The 14,017-nt window shown below is 46.0% G+C and overlaps 1 protein-coding gene across 1 annotated transcript; it reads right to left on the minus strand.

Annotated features, from left to right (window-relative positions):
* Positions 1-329: 329 nt before the first annotated feature.
* On the minus strand, positions 330-2,510 carry LOC147596537 (G2/mitotic-specific cyclin-B1-like). Its single transcript, XM_086769406.1, is given in 5 exon segments — positions 330-431; positions 1,088-1,228; positions 1,652-1,888; positions 2,292-2,441; positions 2,505-2,510. Coding segments are annotated over 5 exon segments (636 nt in total).
* Between the last annotated feature and the right edge of the window lie 11,507 nt (positions 2,511-14,017).

The following is a 14,017-nucleotide window of genomic DNA, read 5'->3' on the forward strand; positions in this document are numbered from 1 at the left end:
GTGTGCGCTTCGCGTGTAACTTAGACTATAGAAGACTAACGCTGACTAACAATAAAGGTCTCTGGAACACCATCCACGGGGTCCATGTTTTTACTGCCACACACTTGGGCCTGTACACCTGCCCAGAGGGCCAGCAGCCCCACTGGGGCTAGCCCTCAGCGCTGTTCACAGCCCCCACACGGGTGCCTCAGCTGCAGGAGAGTCAACTGTACAACCACAAATAAGTAAAAGAGAAAAGCACTTTATTAAAAGCTGAAAACACACAAAGAAGACAGACACAGCAATTATACACAGTGGCACATAGTGCCAACATGTAGGAGTTATAACTTTTAAATTAGAGGTTGGGCTAGATCCCATATAATAGAAGAGTCCAGCTGTTCAGTACTACTTATGTTAGCATTTTTCCTGCTGGAATATTTGTTCTTGATCATCTGCAGAGAGATAAGTTTGATTAAGTTCACTCTGTTCATAGCTCACTAGAGGCTTGGTAGTCAAGCCAAACTCATCCTAGCACACAAGACCAGTTCATAGCTGGCTGGCTCATGCCACTTCGGCAAGATAGAGATCTTTAACCAAAGTGAGCAGATCTAATCCAAGTCTAATAGCAGTGGCTCAGCTAAGTCAGCTTCAGAGTGCTACATATTGACACTTAACCACACACACTCCCCACCTGCACCGCAAGATTCTTACTGTGTGCTTGATAATGCCCTCATTCACAAGAACTACATTCTTTGCTAAGTGCTGCATAACTGGTAGAAGGTCACTCTCAGTGTAAGACATGCAGTGTTGCAGAGTTGGTGTCCGAAAGGAAAGGAAGTCATTAGACAAGCCTACTAGCACGATCTAAGTACACTAGGTTTTGTCTTCTGTTGGGCTTGGACAATTGCGGTCTCCTGTGTCACATGGGAGGGTTAACAGTTACTGCCCTACTTCTGTCCCCCTTGTAATGGGCCATGGGGAGACAAGAACGTGCTGAGATACCACAAGGGAAGTGGAAGGCATGCACTTGGCCCAGAGTGGCCTTTTAAGCTGGTGCGCAGGCACACCAAATCCCACAGTAGGAGGTGGACTGACAAGCATGACTTACCCATTCGCAAACATTGAGGAGTTTCATAGCCAAATAGGAAGCAGCTGCTGCAGTCTTGGCTGGAGAGAAGTGAACCATATCATCGTCCATAATGGACAACTCCATCAGGTACTTGGCCAGAATGTGCTATTTCAAGTTCACCTGCAGTAAGTCAGTGGAGTGTTGGCTATCTCCAAGGCAAGCCTTTGTTCATTCAAGCAGGAGGAAATACTTCCTTAGCAAACATTTTCAGAGCTATAGGCTTGAAATTCAAGTGGCTTAATCACAGAGCCGTTTTGAGCTGTATTAAGCTGCTCATAGTCTAGGACCACTCCTTTCAATGGCAGTCTAGCAGTCACTTGCAGTACTGGGCAGGCATTTTAACTCTGGTTTTGGGTGGGTTAGGCTCATGTGACTGAAAGCAGGCAAACAAGACCTGTTTCTACATGGGAGACAGGTCTCAGCCAGGCTCAGTTGCTAAACTGTTGCCGTACTCAAAAGTTTTGAACCATTTCAGCAAGCTGCCACAGTTGAGTATTGCGTTTTCCAGATGCTGCTTACAGTAACACCCATTCTCAGCGTTACCTTAGCAGCCTTTGAAGCCCTCCTCAGGAAGTGTGGAGGGAGAGGGTGACCCAGACCAAAGTCCAGGGCTTGCAGGATCTCCATCTCCATCTTGTAGATTTGGAATTTTGTGTAAGTGTGGTCAGTTACATAGGTAAAGTCTCCAACATATGGGGGAAACAGCTCTTTGTACTTGCAAGCAATGAACATAGCTGTAACACCAACTAGCTGCAACATCATCTTTGAAACAGCATTGTCCTGTAGTAAGAAGCAGTAGAGATTTATCCAAATTACTTGGCTCAGAACACAGCTTTTCAAGGTAGCCAGTGTAAGGTTGGTTCTACGGCAGGATGTTCATACTGGCATATACAGAGTATATGTATATATGTACAGCATCTGTTGCCTCTTGGCATCTGCAGGGGTATTAGAAGGCTTTGAGATCAAATCAGGAAGAGGAGTAGGCAATTTTGATATATCAAGTCACTGTTCATAGCTGAGAGGGTTATGTGGTGCATAAAATTCAACTTCAAATGCCCTTTGTTGGTCAAGTGTATTTTGTTAAGGGTAACATGTCTAACCATGTAGGATGTTACTGATCAGTGCTCGTTGTGCTTTGGCTTAGGGGAAAAGCATTGCCTGACACTAGGCGAGAAACACTCACCTGCAGGAAGTGATCAGTGATAGCAACTGCCATGTACTGCTGGAGTATGAATTTCATCTGTACTTGCACAAGGCAGTCTATTAGTATGGCATACATGTTCCCATTGATTTCTTGGCCAGCCAGGTATTTAGGTCTGATAGGTTGACTTTCCTGTGTGGAAGGAATAGAGTTAGTAGATCTAGTCACTTAGCTGAAGCATTTGCAATGCTTAACCTCCATTGCATCTTAAGGCTTATCAAGGAGTTCAGTACAGGCAGAGCCCATAGGCGTAGGCCACAGGGCACAAGGTTTCTTTCTTTACTAGAGCTGAACTAGAAAGAGCATGGTACTAGTACTACTAGTTATAGAATCATAGAATAGTTAGAGTTGGAAGGGACCTTCAAAGGTCATCTAGTCCAACCCCCCTGCAAGGAGCAGGGACATCTTCAGGTTGCTCAGAGCCTCATCCAGCCTGACCTTGAACGTTTCCAGGGATGGGGCTTCCACCACCTCTCTGGGCAACCTGTTCCAGTGTTCTACCACCCTCAGTGTAAAAAAATTTTTCCTAATATCCAATCTAAATCTACCCCCCTCTATTTTAAAACCATTACCTCTAGTCCTGTCACAACAGGCCCTACTGAACAGCCTCTCCCCATCTTTCTTGTAGGCCCCCTTGAGGTACTGGAAGACGGCTATCAGGTCTCCCCAGAGCCTTCTCTTCTCCAGGCTGAACAGCCCCAACTCTCTCAGCCTGTCTTCATAGGAGAGGTGCTCCAGCCCTCTGATCATCTTCATGGCCCTCCTCTGGACTCCCTCCAGCTGGTCCATGTCCTTCTTATGTTGGGGGCTCCAGAGCTGAACACAGTACTTCAGGTGGGGTCTCACCAGGGCAGAGTAGAGGGGCAGAATCACCTCCCTTGACCTGCTGGCCACACTTCTTTTGATGCAGCCCAGGATGAGGTTGGCTTTCTGGGCTGCAATCGCACATTGCCGCATCTACCTATCACGATGGGGCTAATGCTCAGTTTGATGAAATGCTGTCAGCTCCAGTATCATAGAATCATAGAATCATAGAATCACATGGTTGGATGGGACCTATAAGATCATCTAGTCCAACCGTCTTCCCACTACCTTTGCTGCCACAGCTACTAAACCATATCCTGTAGCTTCTCATCAAGCCGCCTCTTGAACGCTGCCAGGGACGGAGACTCCACCACCTCCCTGGGCAGGCCGTTCCAGTGCCTTACCACTCTTTGAGAGAAAAAGTTTTTCCTCAAGTCCAATCTAAACCTCCTCTGGTACAACTTGTGGCCATTTCCTCGGGTCCTGCTTGTTGCCTGGAAGAAGAGGCCAAACCCCTGTTCATCACAACCTGCCTTCAGGAAGCTATAGAGTGCAATGAGGTCTCCCCTGAGCCTCCTCTTCTCCAGACTAAACAATCCCAACTCTCTCAGCCGCTCCTCATAAGGCCTGTGCTCCAGACCCCTCACCAGCTTTGTTGCCCTTCTCTGGACACGTTCCAGGGCTTCAATGTCTTTCTTGTAGTGCGGGGCCCAAAACTGAACACAATACTCAAGGTGCGGCCTCACCAGTGCCGAATACAGGGGGATGATTACCTCCCTGCTCCTGCTGGCCACACTATTTCTAATGCAGGCCAGGATGCCGTTGGCCCTCTTGGCCACCTGGGCACACTGTCGGCTCATGTTCAGCTGAGCATCAACCAACACCCCCAGGTCCCTTTCCTCTTCACAGTCCTCCAGCCACTCAGCTCCGAGCCTATAGCGCTGCATGGGGTTATTGTGGCCAAAGTGCAGGACCCGACACTTGGCCTTGTTGAACCTCATGCCATTCAGCTCAGCCCAGTGATCCAGCCTATCCAGATCCCTCTGAAGGGCCTCCCTACCCTCAGGCAGATCAACACCGCCACCCAACTTGGTGTCATCTGCAAACTTACTGAGGGTACACTCAATCCCCTCATCTAGGTCATCAATAAAGATATTGAACAAGATGGGCCCAAGTACCGACCCCTGGGGGACACCACTTGTAACAGGCTGCCAGCTGGACTTGACTCCATTAACCACCACCCGCTGGGCACGGCCCCCTAGCCAATTCTTTATCCAAAGAAGGGTATACCTACCCAGTCCACAGGCAGCCAGTTTCCCTAGGAGAATACTGTGAGAGACCGTGTCAAAGGCCTTGCTGAAGTCCAGGTAGACCAGATCAAAAGCCTTTCCTTCGTCCACCAGTCTGGTCACCCAGTCGTAAAAGGAAATGAGGTTGGTCAAGCACGACCTGCCTTTCGTGAACCCGTGCTGGCTGGGCCTGATCCCCTGGATGCCACTCATATGCCGAGTGATGTTGACGCGGAAGTAACGGACACTGCTGACGACCAATATGATCAAGCAAATGCCAATTTATTGTTGATACATCCCGGTTAATATAGCCCTTCTAATTCCGTATCATGCGCAAGCTCTCTACTAATTGGTTAACTATATCATGCACACGCTCCTAGCTAAAATATGATTCGTTAAGTCTCTTTGTTCATGCGCACGGCTCTCTCCACCTGCACCCTGCTTCATGTTCAGCCCCCAGTCACGTATGCCAGCTGTTTTCCTTCTTCTCAAGGTTGCTTCGTTTACTTTCTCACAGGAAGCTTCATTACTTTCTCACAGGTGGCCTCATTATTTTCTCACAGGTGGCTTCAGTACTTTCTTACAGGCAGCTTCAGTACTTTCTCACAAGCGGCTTCAGTGATGTCCTTGAGGCCTGCTGCTCACAAACATAACAATTCCATTCGGTCTGGATTGTTCACTAAGTGTCTCTGATACTCCAGGTATCCAACAAATCCCCCTTTTTGTTTTGAACAATCCAGACCCACTTTCATCATACGTTCCATAGCTTTCACAAAGCATTTTAAAATATACCCCAAAATCATCAGTGTCAACAGCAAACCCCTCAATAATACCAACCCATAAAATACCAAAAGTTTTAGCCAGCCTGTGACCCCCAAGGATTTCAACCAGTCTGTTAACCTGCTTTCCACTTGTATTGCATGCATGTTGCATCATAACTCTGCCAACTGATAGCGTATCGACTTAGAGTGATCAGAAACATTCATGCAACACATACCTTCAAAATCTTCACATCCATGTCCATGCGCTAATAACAAAAAATCAATGGCTGCTAGATTCTGCAAAAATATCATGACGCATGCTATCCATGTCTTCTAATAATCCTGATAACATGCTAGAGGTTAAATTCATTTGCTTTTGTGCCCAACAAGCTAATTTATTTAAGTTAGCTAAAGTTTTTGCAGTTGCTGCCCAAGGAACAAATAAAGATAATGCTATCCACTCAGCTGTCCCCAACAGGGTTAAATTGCTGTCACAATGGGGAGTCAATACTTTTAGCGATCTTCTTGCTCGAGTATGATACCGTAATGTTCTCATAGATGGAGCAAACACTATCAATTTTCCAAAATAACATGGTCCTCCTATAGCCCTTTTTGGTACTCCTGACCTTATTTTACTACAATATCAACTAGGTTCATGGTTGTTTGGGGTTTTTTTTTGGTTTTTTTTTGGTTTTTTTTTTTTTTTTAGCCAGATTGTCTGTATTGAGTTGTTAATCATTTTTTGCAAGCATGGTATGTTAATGATTATGCCTAGTATGATGCCTAGCATCACAATTCCGATTTTAACCAAGGACAGCAACCACCCAGTTATGCCACACACAAGCTTAGCCAATAAAATTACTGATCACATGTTATACATATTCATGATTGCGAAGCAAAGCTAAGTTTCACTACCTTCTAGTAATTTTCTACTATAACATTTTTCTACTATTATAGATATAACAACTCCAGTAACTTTCTTATCTATAAGAGCAATGACTAGTTTTCTGCAGGCCTCTGTTGAAACAAGCCATAAATTCTGCTAACAATGTTTTGTATCTTAAAGCTTCCCTTCTCATTCCATGGCTTTCTTCCTGAGAGCATGATTGCATTCCTCCCCCAAGGTCGGTGTGCTTTCACTGATACCATACTGGCTCAGCGAAATACCACATCTCCCCCTTCTTTGTTTATGAGAAGAGGCTTGTTTCAATGCTTTATCTGTTAAAGTCTGCACACATTTTAAGACACAGAATACAGATCAAAATACATATATAAAAGGAATGAATAAGCATCCTACAACTATTAGTAACAAGTTTATATCAAGTCACCAAAAGATTTCTGAATATATCAAAACCATCACTTTGTTGCTGTTTTTGTACTCCTTTTTGCAAGTTTTGAATACTTTTGTGAATAGATTCCGAATGATCAGACAGATTCATGCAGCAAAGCCCATCAAAATCCTGACAATCATGATTTTGTGCTAATAATAAAAAAAAAAATCTATTGCTGATCTATTCTGTTACTAACCCAACTACGCCAAAGACAACGCTGAGCAAGAGGATGTTTATCAGCCGGGTCAGAGCAGAGAAGGGTGGCAGGCGCAGCACCTTCAGGGCGTCCCCTGTTGTAAATAAAGTGTGCTCTGGGTCCTCTCCCCCTCCCCGCCCCGAGTCACCCCCGTTTTATCCTCAGCAGATTCAGTGAAAGAGTCCTGACTAGGTGTTGCTGCATGCGTGGCCAGCGCATACAACAAGGCCTGACTAGACGTTGCTGCATGTGTGGCCAGCACATGCAACAAGGCCTGTCAAAATATGTGCTCTGCAGGCTAACAGCGGTTCTGTTTTGTAAAGTAGCATTGTATATAGAATCTACATCAGTTAACAGCGTTAATAGTGCCGATGCAGTTGTATTTATTTGCTTAGCAAGCCAACAGTCCAATTTATTTAGCGTAGTTAACACCTAGGCACTTGCCACACCAGGTGTAAAGACTGAAGCAGCAATAATTTTACTTAGTTTCCAAATCTCTGTATTGTCTTGGCAATCAGATTCAATGCTATGTATGCTTCGTTTAGGTCTTTTATGCTGTCTGGATTTTGATATGTGCTCGCATGATTACGTCAAGCTGTGTCGTTGCAATGTATAGATCTTAAAGCATTTACAATCATTACCCCTCTAGAAACATTAGCTCTTGAATAGTTAAAAAATAGACAGAAGTCCATCTTTACTGATCCCAAAAAGTTCCATCTTTTGTAGTTTTAGCACTCAGCACTCGTGGCTGCTGCTGTTTTACACAGAGTTGCCATCCTACCGGTATCTGGCAGGTCAACCAAACATGTTCTGAAATACCCGCAGATGATACAGACAGGGATCCACTTGTTTACTGCTCCTGTAAAGACATGAGCGTATCCCTTCCCCCATGTTATAAGAGGGAACGGTCCTTCCACTTATACAAAGCTTGACTCAGACAGGAGTATCTGTTAACCATGTCAGGGGCGGGGGGGTGGGGGCGCCTGGCGGCGGCTGTGGCCCCGGGCATATAGGAGGAAAGAAAACTAAAACCCGAGGTTTAAGACAAGAATAGGGAGGGATCCTTAAAGCCACCGCTACAAGCAAAACAGACCATCACTAAAACCAAAGCAGGATAATGAAAAAAGGAACAAGACAACCTCCCCCCACCCCTCCCTCTTCCCTGGCTTAACACCATCTCCACCTCCCTCCCCTGCCCCCTGAGCGGGACAGGGATGGGGGGCGGGAAGAGGGAATGGGGGTTACAGTCAGTTAATCACGTGCCGCTTTATTGATATCAACGGTTTAACGGCTGCACCTACAGCAGCAACCATGACCGGAGCCTTTTCTTGTTCTAACATTCGCTCGACAGCTTCCAGCAGTTGCCCTGTACTAGATCCTTTTGGCAGCACACTAAGGGCTCTCTTAGTTTTTTGGGTTTGTTTTTTTTTTGTTTTTTTTTTTTATCATTAGCATTATTAAAGGCAAGCATATCTAAGAACTTTGCTTTCATGTCATCATCCAGATCAGGGTGAGCCATAATTGCGGTGTGCAACCGATCAATAAATTTCCCATATGGTTCTGTGGGACCTTGCCTTACTGACGTAAAGGCAGGTCCGGACTTTTCATTGTACACCCTAGCAAGCGCTCTATAAGCCAAATCTTGGCCCAGTTGTAACACTTCAGTAGCAAATTGTGCTTGCCAATCAGATCGTGTGTAGGGTCCCGCTCCCATCAGCATTTGAGTTTGCACCCCGAATAATGGATCACCCTGTTGTCAAGGAGTTGCAGTCTGCCAGTCTGCTGAAAAAACTGCAGCTGCTGTGACGGTAGCAAAAGCATCTGGACAATCATTCTAATATCATAAGGAGTTAACAACTGTGACAAAAAAATATGCTGCAACACAGATTGAGTATATGATGATTTTAGCCCATAGTGAGTAACTGCACTTTTAGCTTCCTTCAATATTTTCCAGTCTAATGCCTGCCACACACCTCTCCCAGGGTCACAACTGGAAATGCCATAGGCAAAGGCTCTCCTTCTATCAAAGCATCTCGAATCACCTCTTTCCACTGCACTATCGGATTCAAATCCCCGGCCCCTCCCGCCGGCGTCCCTTGCAAAGGTGCAAAAAGACTGATCTCACCCGATGCTCCGTTCGGAACGAATAGGTTGGATGCTGGCAGGTCTCGATGTGGCACAGGCGAAGGAGTTGACAAGTTTCCCAGCGACGCTTCTAGGCGAACCTCTAGGGCTTCCAGCCTTTCTAGCGTCTCTTGCAGCTGTGCATCCTTCAAGACGGATGAGTGTTCATCCCCCTCTTCCTCACGCCGTGGTGGCAGGGAAGAAGGTGGTAACGGGGGATAAACCGGAGCTGTTGGTGCCGGCGAAAAGGCTCGTGACTCTGAGCCTGCACTGGCGCAGCATGGCGGGGTGCCTAGCGGTGGTACAACTGATGGTGGTGAAAAGCCTTTGGCAGTTTTTCCCTCTGGTGCCCACATATCTATAGTTATAGGGGCTGTGGCTGCATTTCCTGGAGTCCTTGCTGGGGCTCGAACCCCCCCACCCTCAGCACCAGCCGGGGCGGCGGCAGGGCTCGTTAAACCCGAGAACAGCATGCTAGTAGTGGAGGTGGACCTGCCGGCTGGAGTTAAGGCCGCAAAAGCAGATGTGGCAACTGAACGTTCGGCTTTCATGCTTATCAATGTTTCATTAATTAGCCTCCACACGGTGGAGAGTTTGCTCGCCTCCTTTGATACTTTAGTTATTTCATCCCACAGCTCTTTTCCTATCTTTTCCCATGTCGGGAGTTCAAAAGCATCATCAACTGTGGAGATTAATTCCCTTTTCTTTGCCCACTGCAGCAAAGCTTCTAGGACAGCCAAGTCATAAATCAGTCCTCTCATAGAGAGCATATGTTGGAGGAGCTTAACCACTGCTGACTCCTCTTTGGTCAGTGTGGACCCCATCTCCTCCCCGGCCGCTCGCCTGGCCAAGACAAGATTCCCTCCGTACCTTTTGTACCTTTTTGCGCTATAGCGACTTCCCGAGTGCCGGGGCAGCACTCGCCTTCGACCGGCTTCCGCCCCCTCTTCTTTTCCTATTTCGGTTCCGTCGGGATGTCCAACGCCGATCTGAGGGTCCCTGTTCGGGTGCCACCTGTTGACGCAGAAGTAACGGACACTGCTGACGACCAATATGATCAAGCAAATGCCGATTTATTGTTGATACATCCCGGTTAATATAGCCCTTCTAATTCCGTATCATGCGCAAGCTCTCTACTAATTGGTTAACTATATCATGCACGCGCTCCTAGCTAAAATATGATTCGTTAAGTCTCTATGTTCACGCGCACGGCTCTCTCCACCTGCACCCTGCTTCACGTTCAGCCCCCAGTCACGTATGCCAGCTGTTTTCCTTCTTCTCAAGGTTGCTTCCTTTACTTTCTCACAGGAAGCTTCATTACTTTCTCACAGGTGGCTTCAGTACTTTCTTACAGGCAGCTTCAGTACTTTCTCACAAGTGGCTTCAGTGATGTCCTTGAGGCCTGCTGCTCACAAACATAACAATTCCATTCGGTCTGGATTGTTCAGTAAGTGTCCCTGATACTCCAGGTATCCAACAGAGTGATCTCACCCAAGATGATTTGCTCCATAACTTTCCCAGGTACTGAGGTCAGGCTGACAGGCCTGTAGTTCCCCGGATCCTCCTTATGGCCCTTCTTGTAGATGGGAGTCACATCGGCAAGCCTCCAGTCCTCCGGGACCTCCCCAGATAACCAGGACCGCTGGTAGATGGCCGAGAGCGGCTCGGCAATCACCCCCGCCAACTCCCTTAGCACCCTAGGATGGAGCCCGTCCGGTCCCATGGACTTGTGGCAGTCCAGATGGAGAAGGAGCTCTCTAACTGTCTCCACCTGTACCACAGGGGGTGTACTCGGCCTGGCATCCCAGACTTCCAGATTAGGGCATAAAGTGCCCTGAGGATAACTGATCTGCCTATTAAAGGCAGAAGTAAAGAAGGCGTTGAGGACCTCAGCCTTCTCCTTATCCTCAGTGATCACATTCCCCGCTGCATCAAGTAAAGGGTGTAAATGCTCCTTATTTCTTCTCTTACCACTAATGTATTTGTAAAAGGATTTCTTGTTCTCTTTTACTGCAGTGGCCAATCTGAGTTCATGCTGAGCTTTTGCCTTCCTAACTTCCTCCCTGCATACCTTAGAAACTTCTTTGTAATCTCCCCAAGTAGCCTGTCCCTTCTTCCAGAGGACATAGACTCTCTTTTTCTTCCAGAGCCTCAACAATAGTTCCCGGTTCATCCACACCGGTCTTCTTCCCCTACGGCTCGCCTTACAGCATTCAGGAACAGCCTGTTCTTGTGCCTTTAAGATCTCCATCTTGAGGAGCGTCCACCTCAAACTTGAGTGGCACATGCAAATATTAACTGAAGCTTTTTGTTTGAGAATGGTTTCCAAAATCGAAAGATCACCCTGCTTAGAGGCCAAGCGTAATTCTAGCACTGTTATTCAAATGACCTGAGCATTCTAGAGGACGCAAGGTGAGAAAGCACTGCTGAAGGCATAACTCAGTAGAAAACAGAATCAAGCTTTGAGAACTTTGCTAGTTCTGCAGCACTATCCTGAGAAATGAGAGACTGCAATTTGTGCAATCTCCATCACCCTGTGTAAAAGCAATGCAACTTTTAGAAACTTTCTCACTGCAATTTTTAAAGACAGTCCTGTACTGCAGATGGTGTTTTAAGATAGCATGGGAGGAAGAGAACGGAATGTAAACTTATTTAACAGTTACAAAAGAAACTATACAGTTTGCATAAACAACCTGATCACAAGAGCAGCAGAATTACTCAGGGACATTTCAAACTGCATTGCTGGTGAATCTGGTCTGATCATGTAGTTCCTACACGACTCTATCCTCAAATTCCACTAACACCAAGTCTGGTCTTTATCATGATACTCAGGTACTGATCCTAAATACGAGACTAAGCAAACAATATGACAAAATAAGACTGCTGTGACACATGGAATGAAGAAAGATGTACTCGTTTTTGCTAACCACTGAATTGATTTGCTGAATTTGAAGGAAAATATTTAAAGGCTTCATACAAGAATAAAAGGGGGCACAGGAAGACTGTAAACAGATGTAAGGATAACTACCTCTGAAGATATGTGTTCTGGTTTTGTTAGTGAGGGGAGGTCTAAGGTGGTAGCTTCTGTAGGAAACTGCTAGAAGTTGCTCCCCTTTGTTCAGTGGACTCGGCCGGGCCTAGGGCGGACCCGCTGCTGGCCAAGGCCTAGCCAATTGGAAGCAGAATGTCCCGTGATAATGCCTCTGCGATAACGTATTTAAGAAGGGGAAAACAGAAAAAAAAAGGAGAAGGAGAGATGTGAAGCAGCTGAGCGGGGGCAGAGAGGGGGAGGCGCGAGCCTTGTGGGCCTTGCAGGCCTCACCCTCTGGCCTCCCGCTGGGCAGCCGACTGGGCCCAACTTGGCCCGGCCTGGCTGCAAGAAGTGGAGAGGAGATGAGAAGTGAATAAGATATAAAAAAGATCCTGAGAGACGTCTGCCAGCCTGTTGTGAGGAACGGCTGCAGACGCCAAGGTCAGTGAAGAAGGAGGGGGAGGAGTAACGCGGCTCCTGGCCAAGATTCCCCTGCAGCCTGTGGTGACAACCATGGTGGAGCAGGTTGTCCCCCTGCAGCCCATGGAGGTCCACGGAGGGGCAGAGATCCACCTGCAGCCCGTGGAGGACCCCACGCCAGAGCAGGTGGAGGCCTGAAGGAGGCTGTGGCCCGTGGAGGGCCCGCTGGGACAGCTGTTCTAGAGGGACTGCACCCCGTGGAAGAGATGACCCACGCCGGAGCAGTTTCACGAAAGGACTGTGGCCTGTGGGAGGGACCCCACGCTGGAGCAGAGGAGGAATGCGAGGAGTTCTTCCCCTGACGATGACACAGCAGCATAAAACAACGCGTGATGAACTCACCGCAACCCCCATTCCCTTTTTCCCCTCCGTGCCGCTCGGGAGGGGAGGTAGTAGAGATAATGTTAAGCCTGGGAAGAGGGAGGGGTGGGGGGAGGTTATCTTGTTCCCTGTCTCATTCTCCTGCTAGTTTTAGAAATAAATGAAAACTTTTCCCCAGGTTGAGTCTGTTTTGCCCATAATGGTAACTTTAAGGATTTCTCCCTGTCCTTGTCTCAAACCTTGAGCTGTTTTTCTTATATTATCTCCCCCTATTCTCTCGGAGGGTGGGGGGAGTGAGAGAGAGACTGCGTTGACAGGTTTTCACTAAAGAAAGAAATTTGTTTTCTTTGCGGTATTAAGCCATCAACATGTATAATTCTTTCTTAAACATACTCTTTGTCCTTCCAGTCAAGAAGTCTCAATTTGCAGTTTGTTTCAGCAACTTGCCAAAACCCAGACTACTGTCACAGTTTAGACCTGTACTGCTTCCTTCGGTAGTACACAAAAGTATAGCTGGCTTCAGGACACCGGCAGCTGTGTCACGGTATTATGAAAAAAAATCAAGTAAATAACAGAGTAACATATCTTGAAGAGGTGAAGTTTAGCTGAGTGCTAAAATGCCCACTGATTAATTACTTTTAAGCTTCAAACTATTGCATTTGCAGTTATACATACAAAAAGTACAAAAAATTTATTTCAGAGAGTGGTTTTTTGGTTCTGAGTCTTCCCAGGAAACAGAAAAGTGTCTGCAATTTTTTCCCCTTCCAATTTCTCACTGTTAACCTGTGGATTTCTCTTCTAAAAAAACCCCATTTTGATATAAATTTTAAATGGCAACATCTATTTGCTCTGATGCATTAAAATTAAGTTTAGAAATAAGATCTCTACACCGAGACATAATATAAAAACTGTGTTTCTATTATCTAACAAAGTGTGCAAAAAACATGACTTCCTGTTGTTTTGTACTCCCCATAATAAACATGTATTTTTTTTTAATTCAAAGAGTCTTCAAGCTATGTTTGAAAGAAATAAAAATATTTTTCAGTTGATGTGATGTTTGCATTCTAATAGAAACTATTTCCATTTGCCACTGCTAACATGATGTTCCATACTTAAGAGAAAGTATGGAATATATCCATGCTCATCCACAAGTTGCAAGACTTCTGTTTAATAAACACCAAGTACAGTATTTAAGATTTCCACTATTTTCACATATACAGCAAATATTCAAGTCCATCTTATTTCCTTTACAAAAGCATCTTGGTCCAATTTTAATATAGATAGTATGCCAAAAAAATACAAATATATAGTACTTTTTTCTGTACATGTATGTGCAAGATCTCCTGACAAAAAGTAATATGAATATGGAAT

The sequence above is a fragment of the Chlamydotis macqueenii genome, chromosome W, assembly GCF_036417535.1.
Source record: "Chlamydotis macqueenii isolate bChlMac1 chromosome W, bChlMac1.mat, whole genome shotgun sequence".
In the NCBI taxonomy this organism is placed as follows: Eukaryota; Metazoa; Chordata; class Aves; order Otidiformes; family Otididae; genus Chlamydotis; species Chlamydotis macqueenii.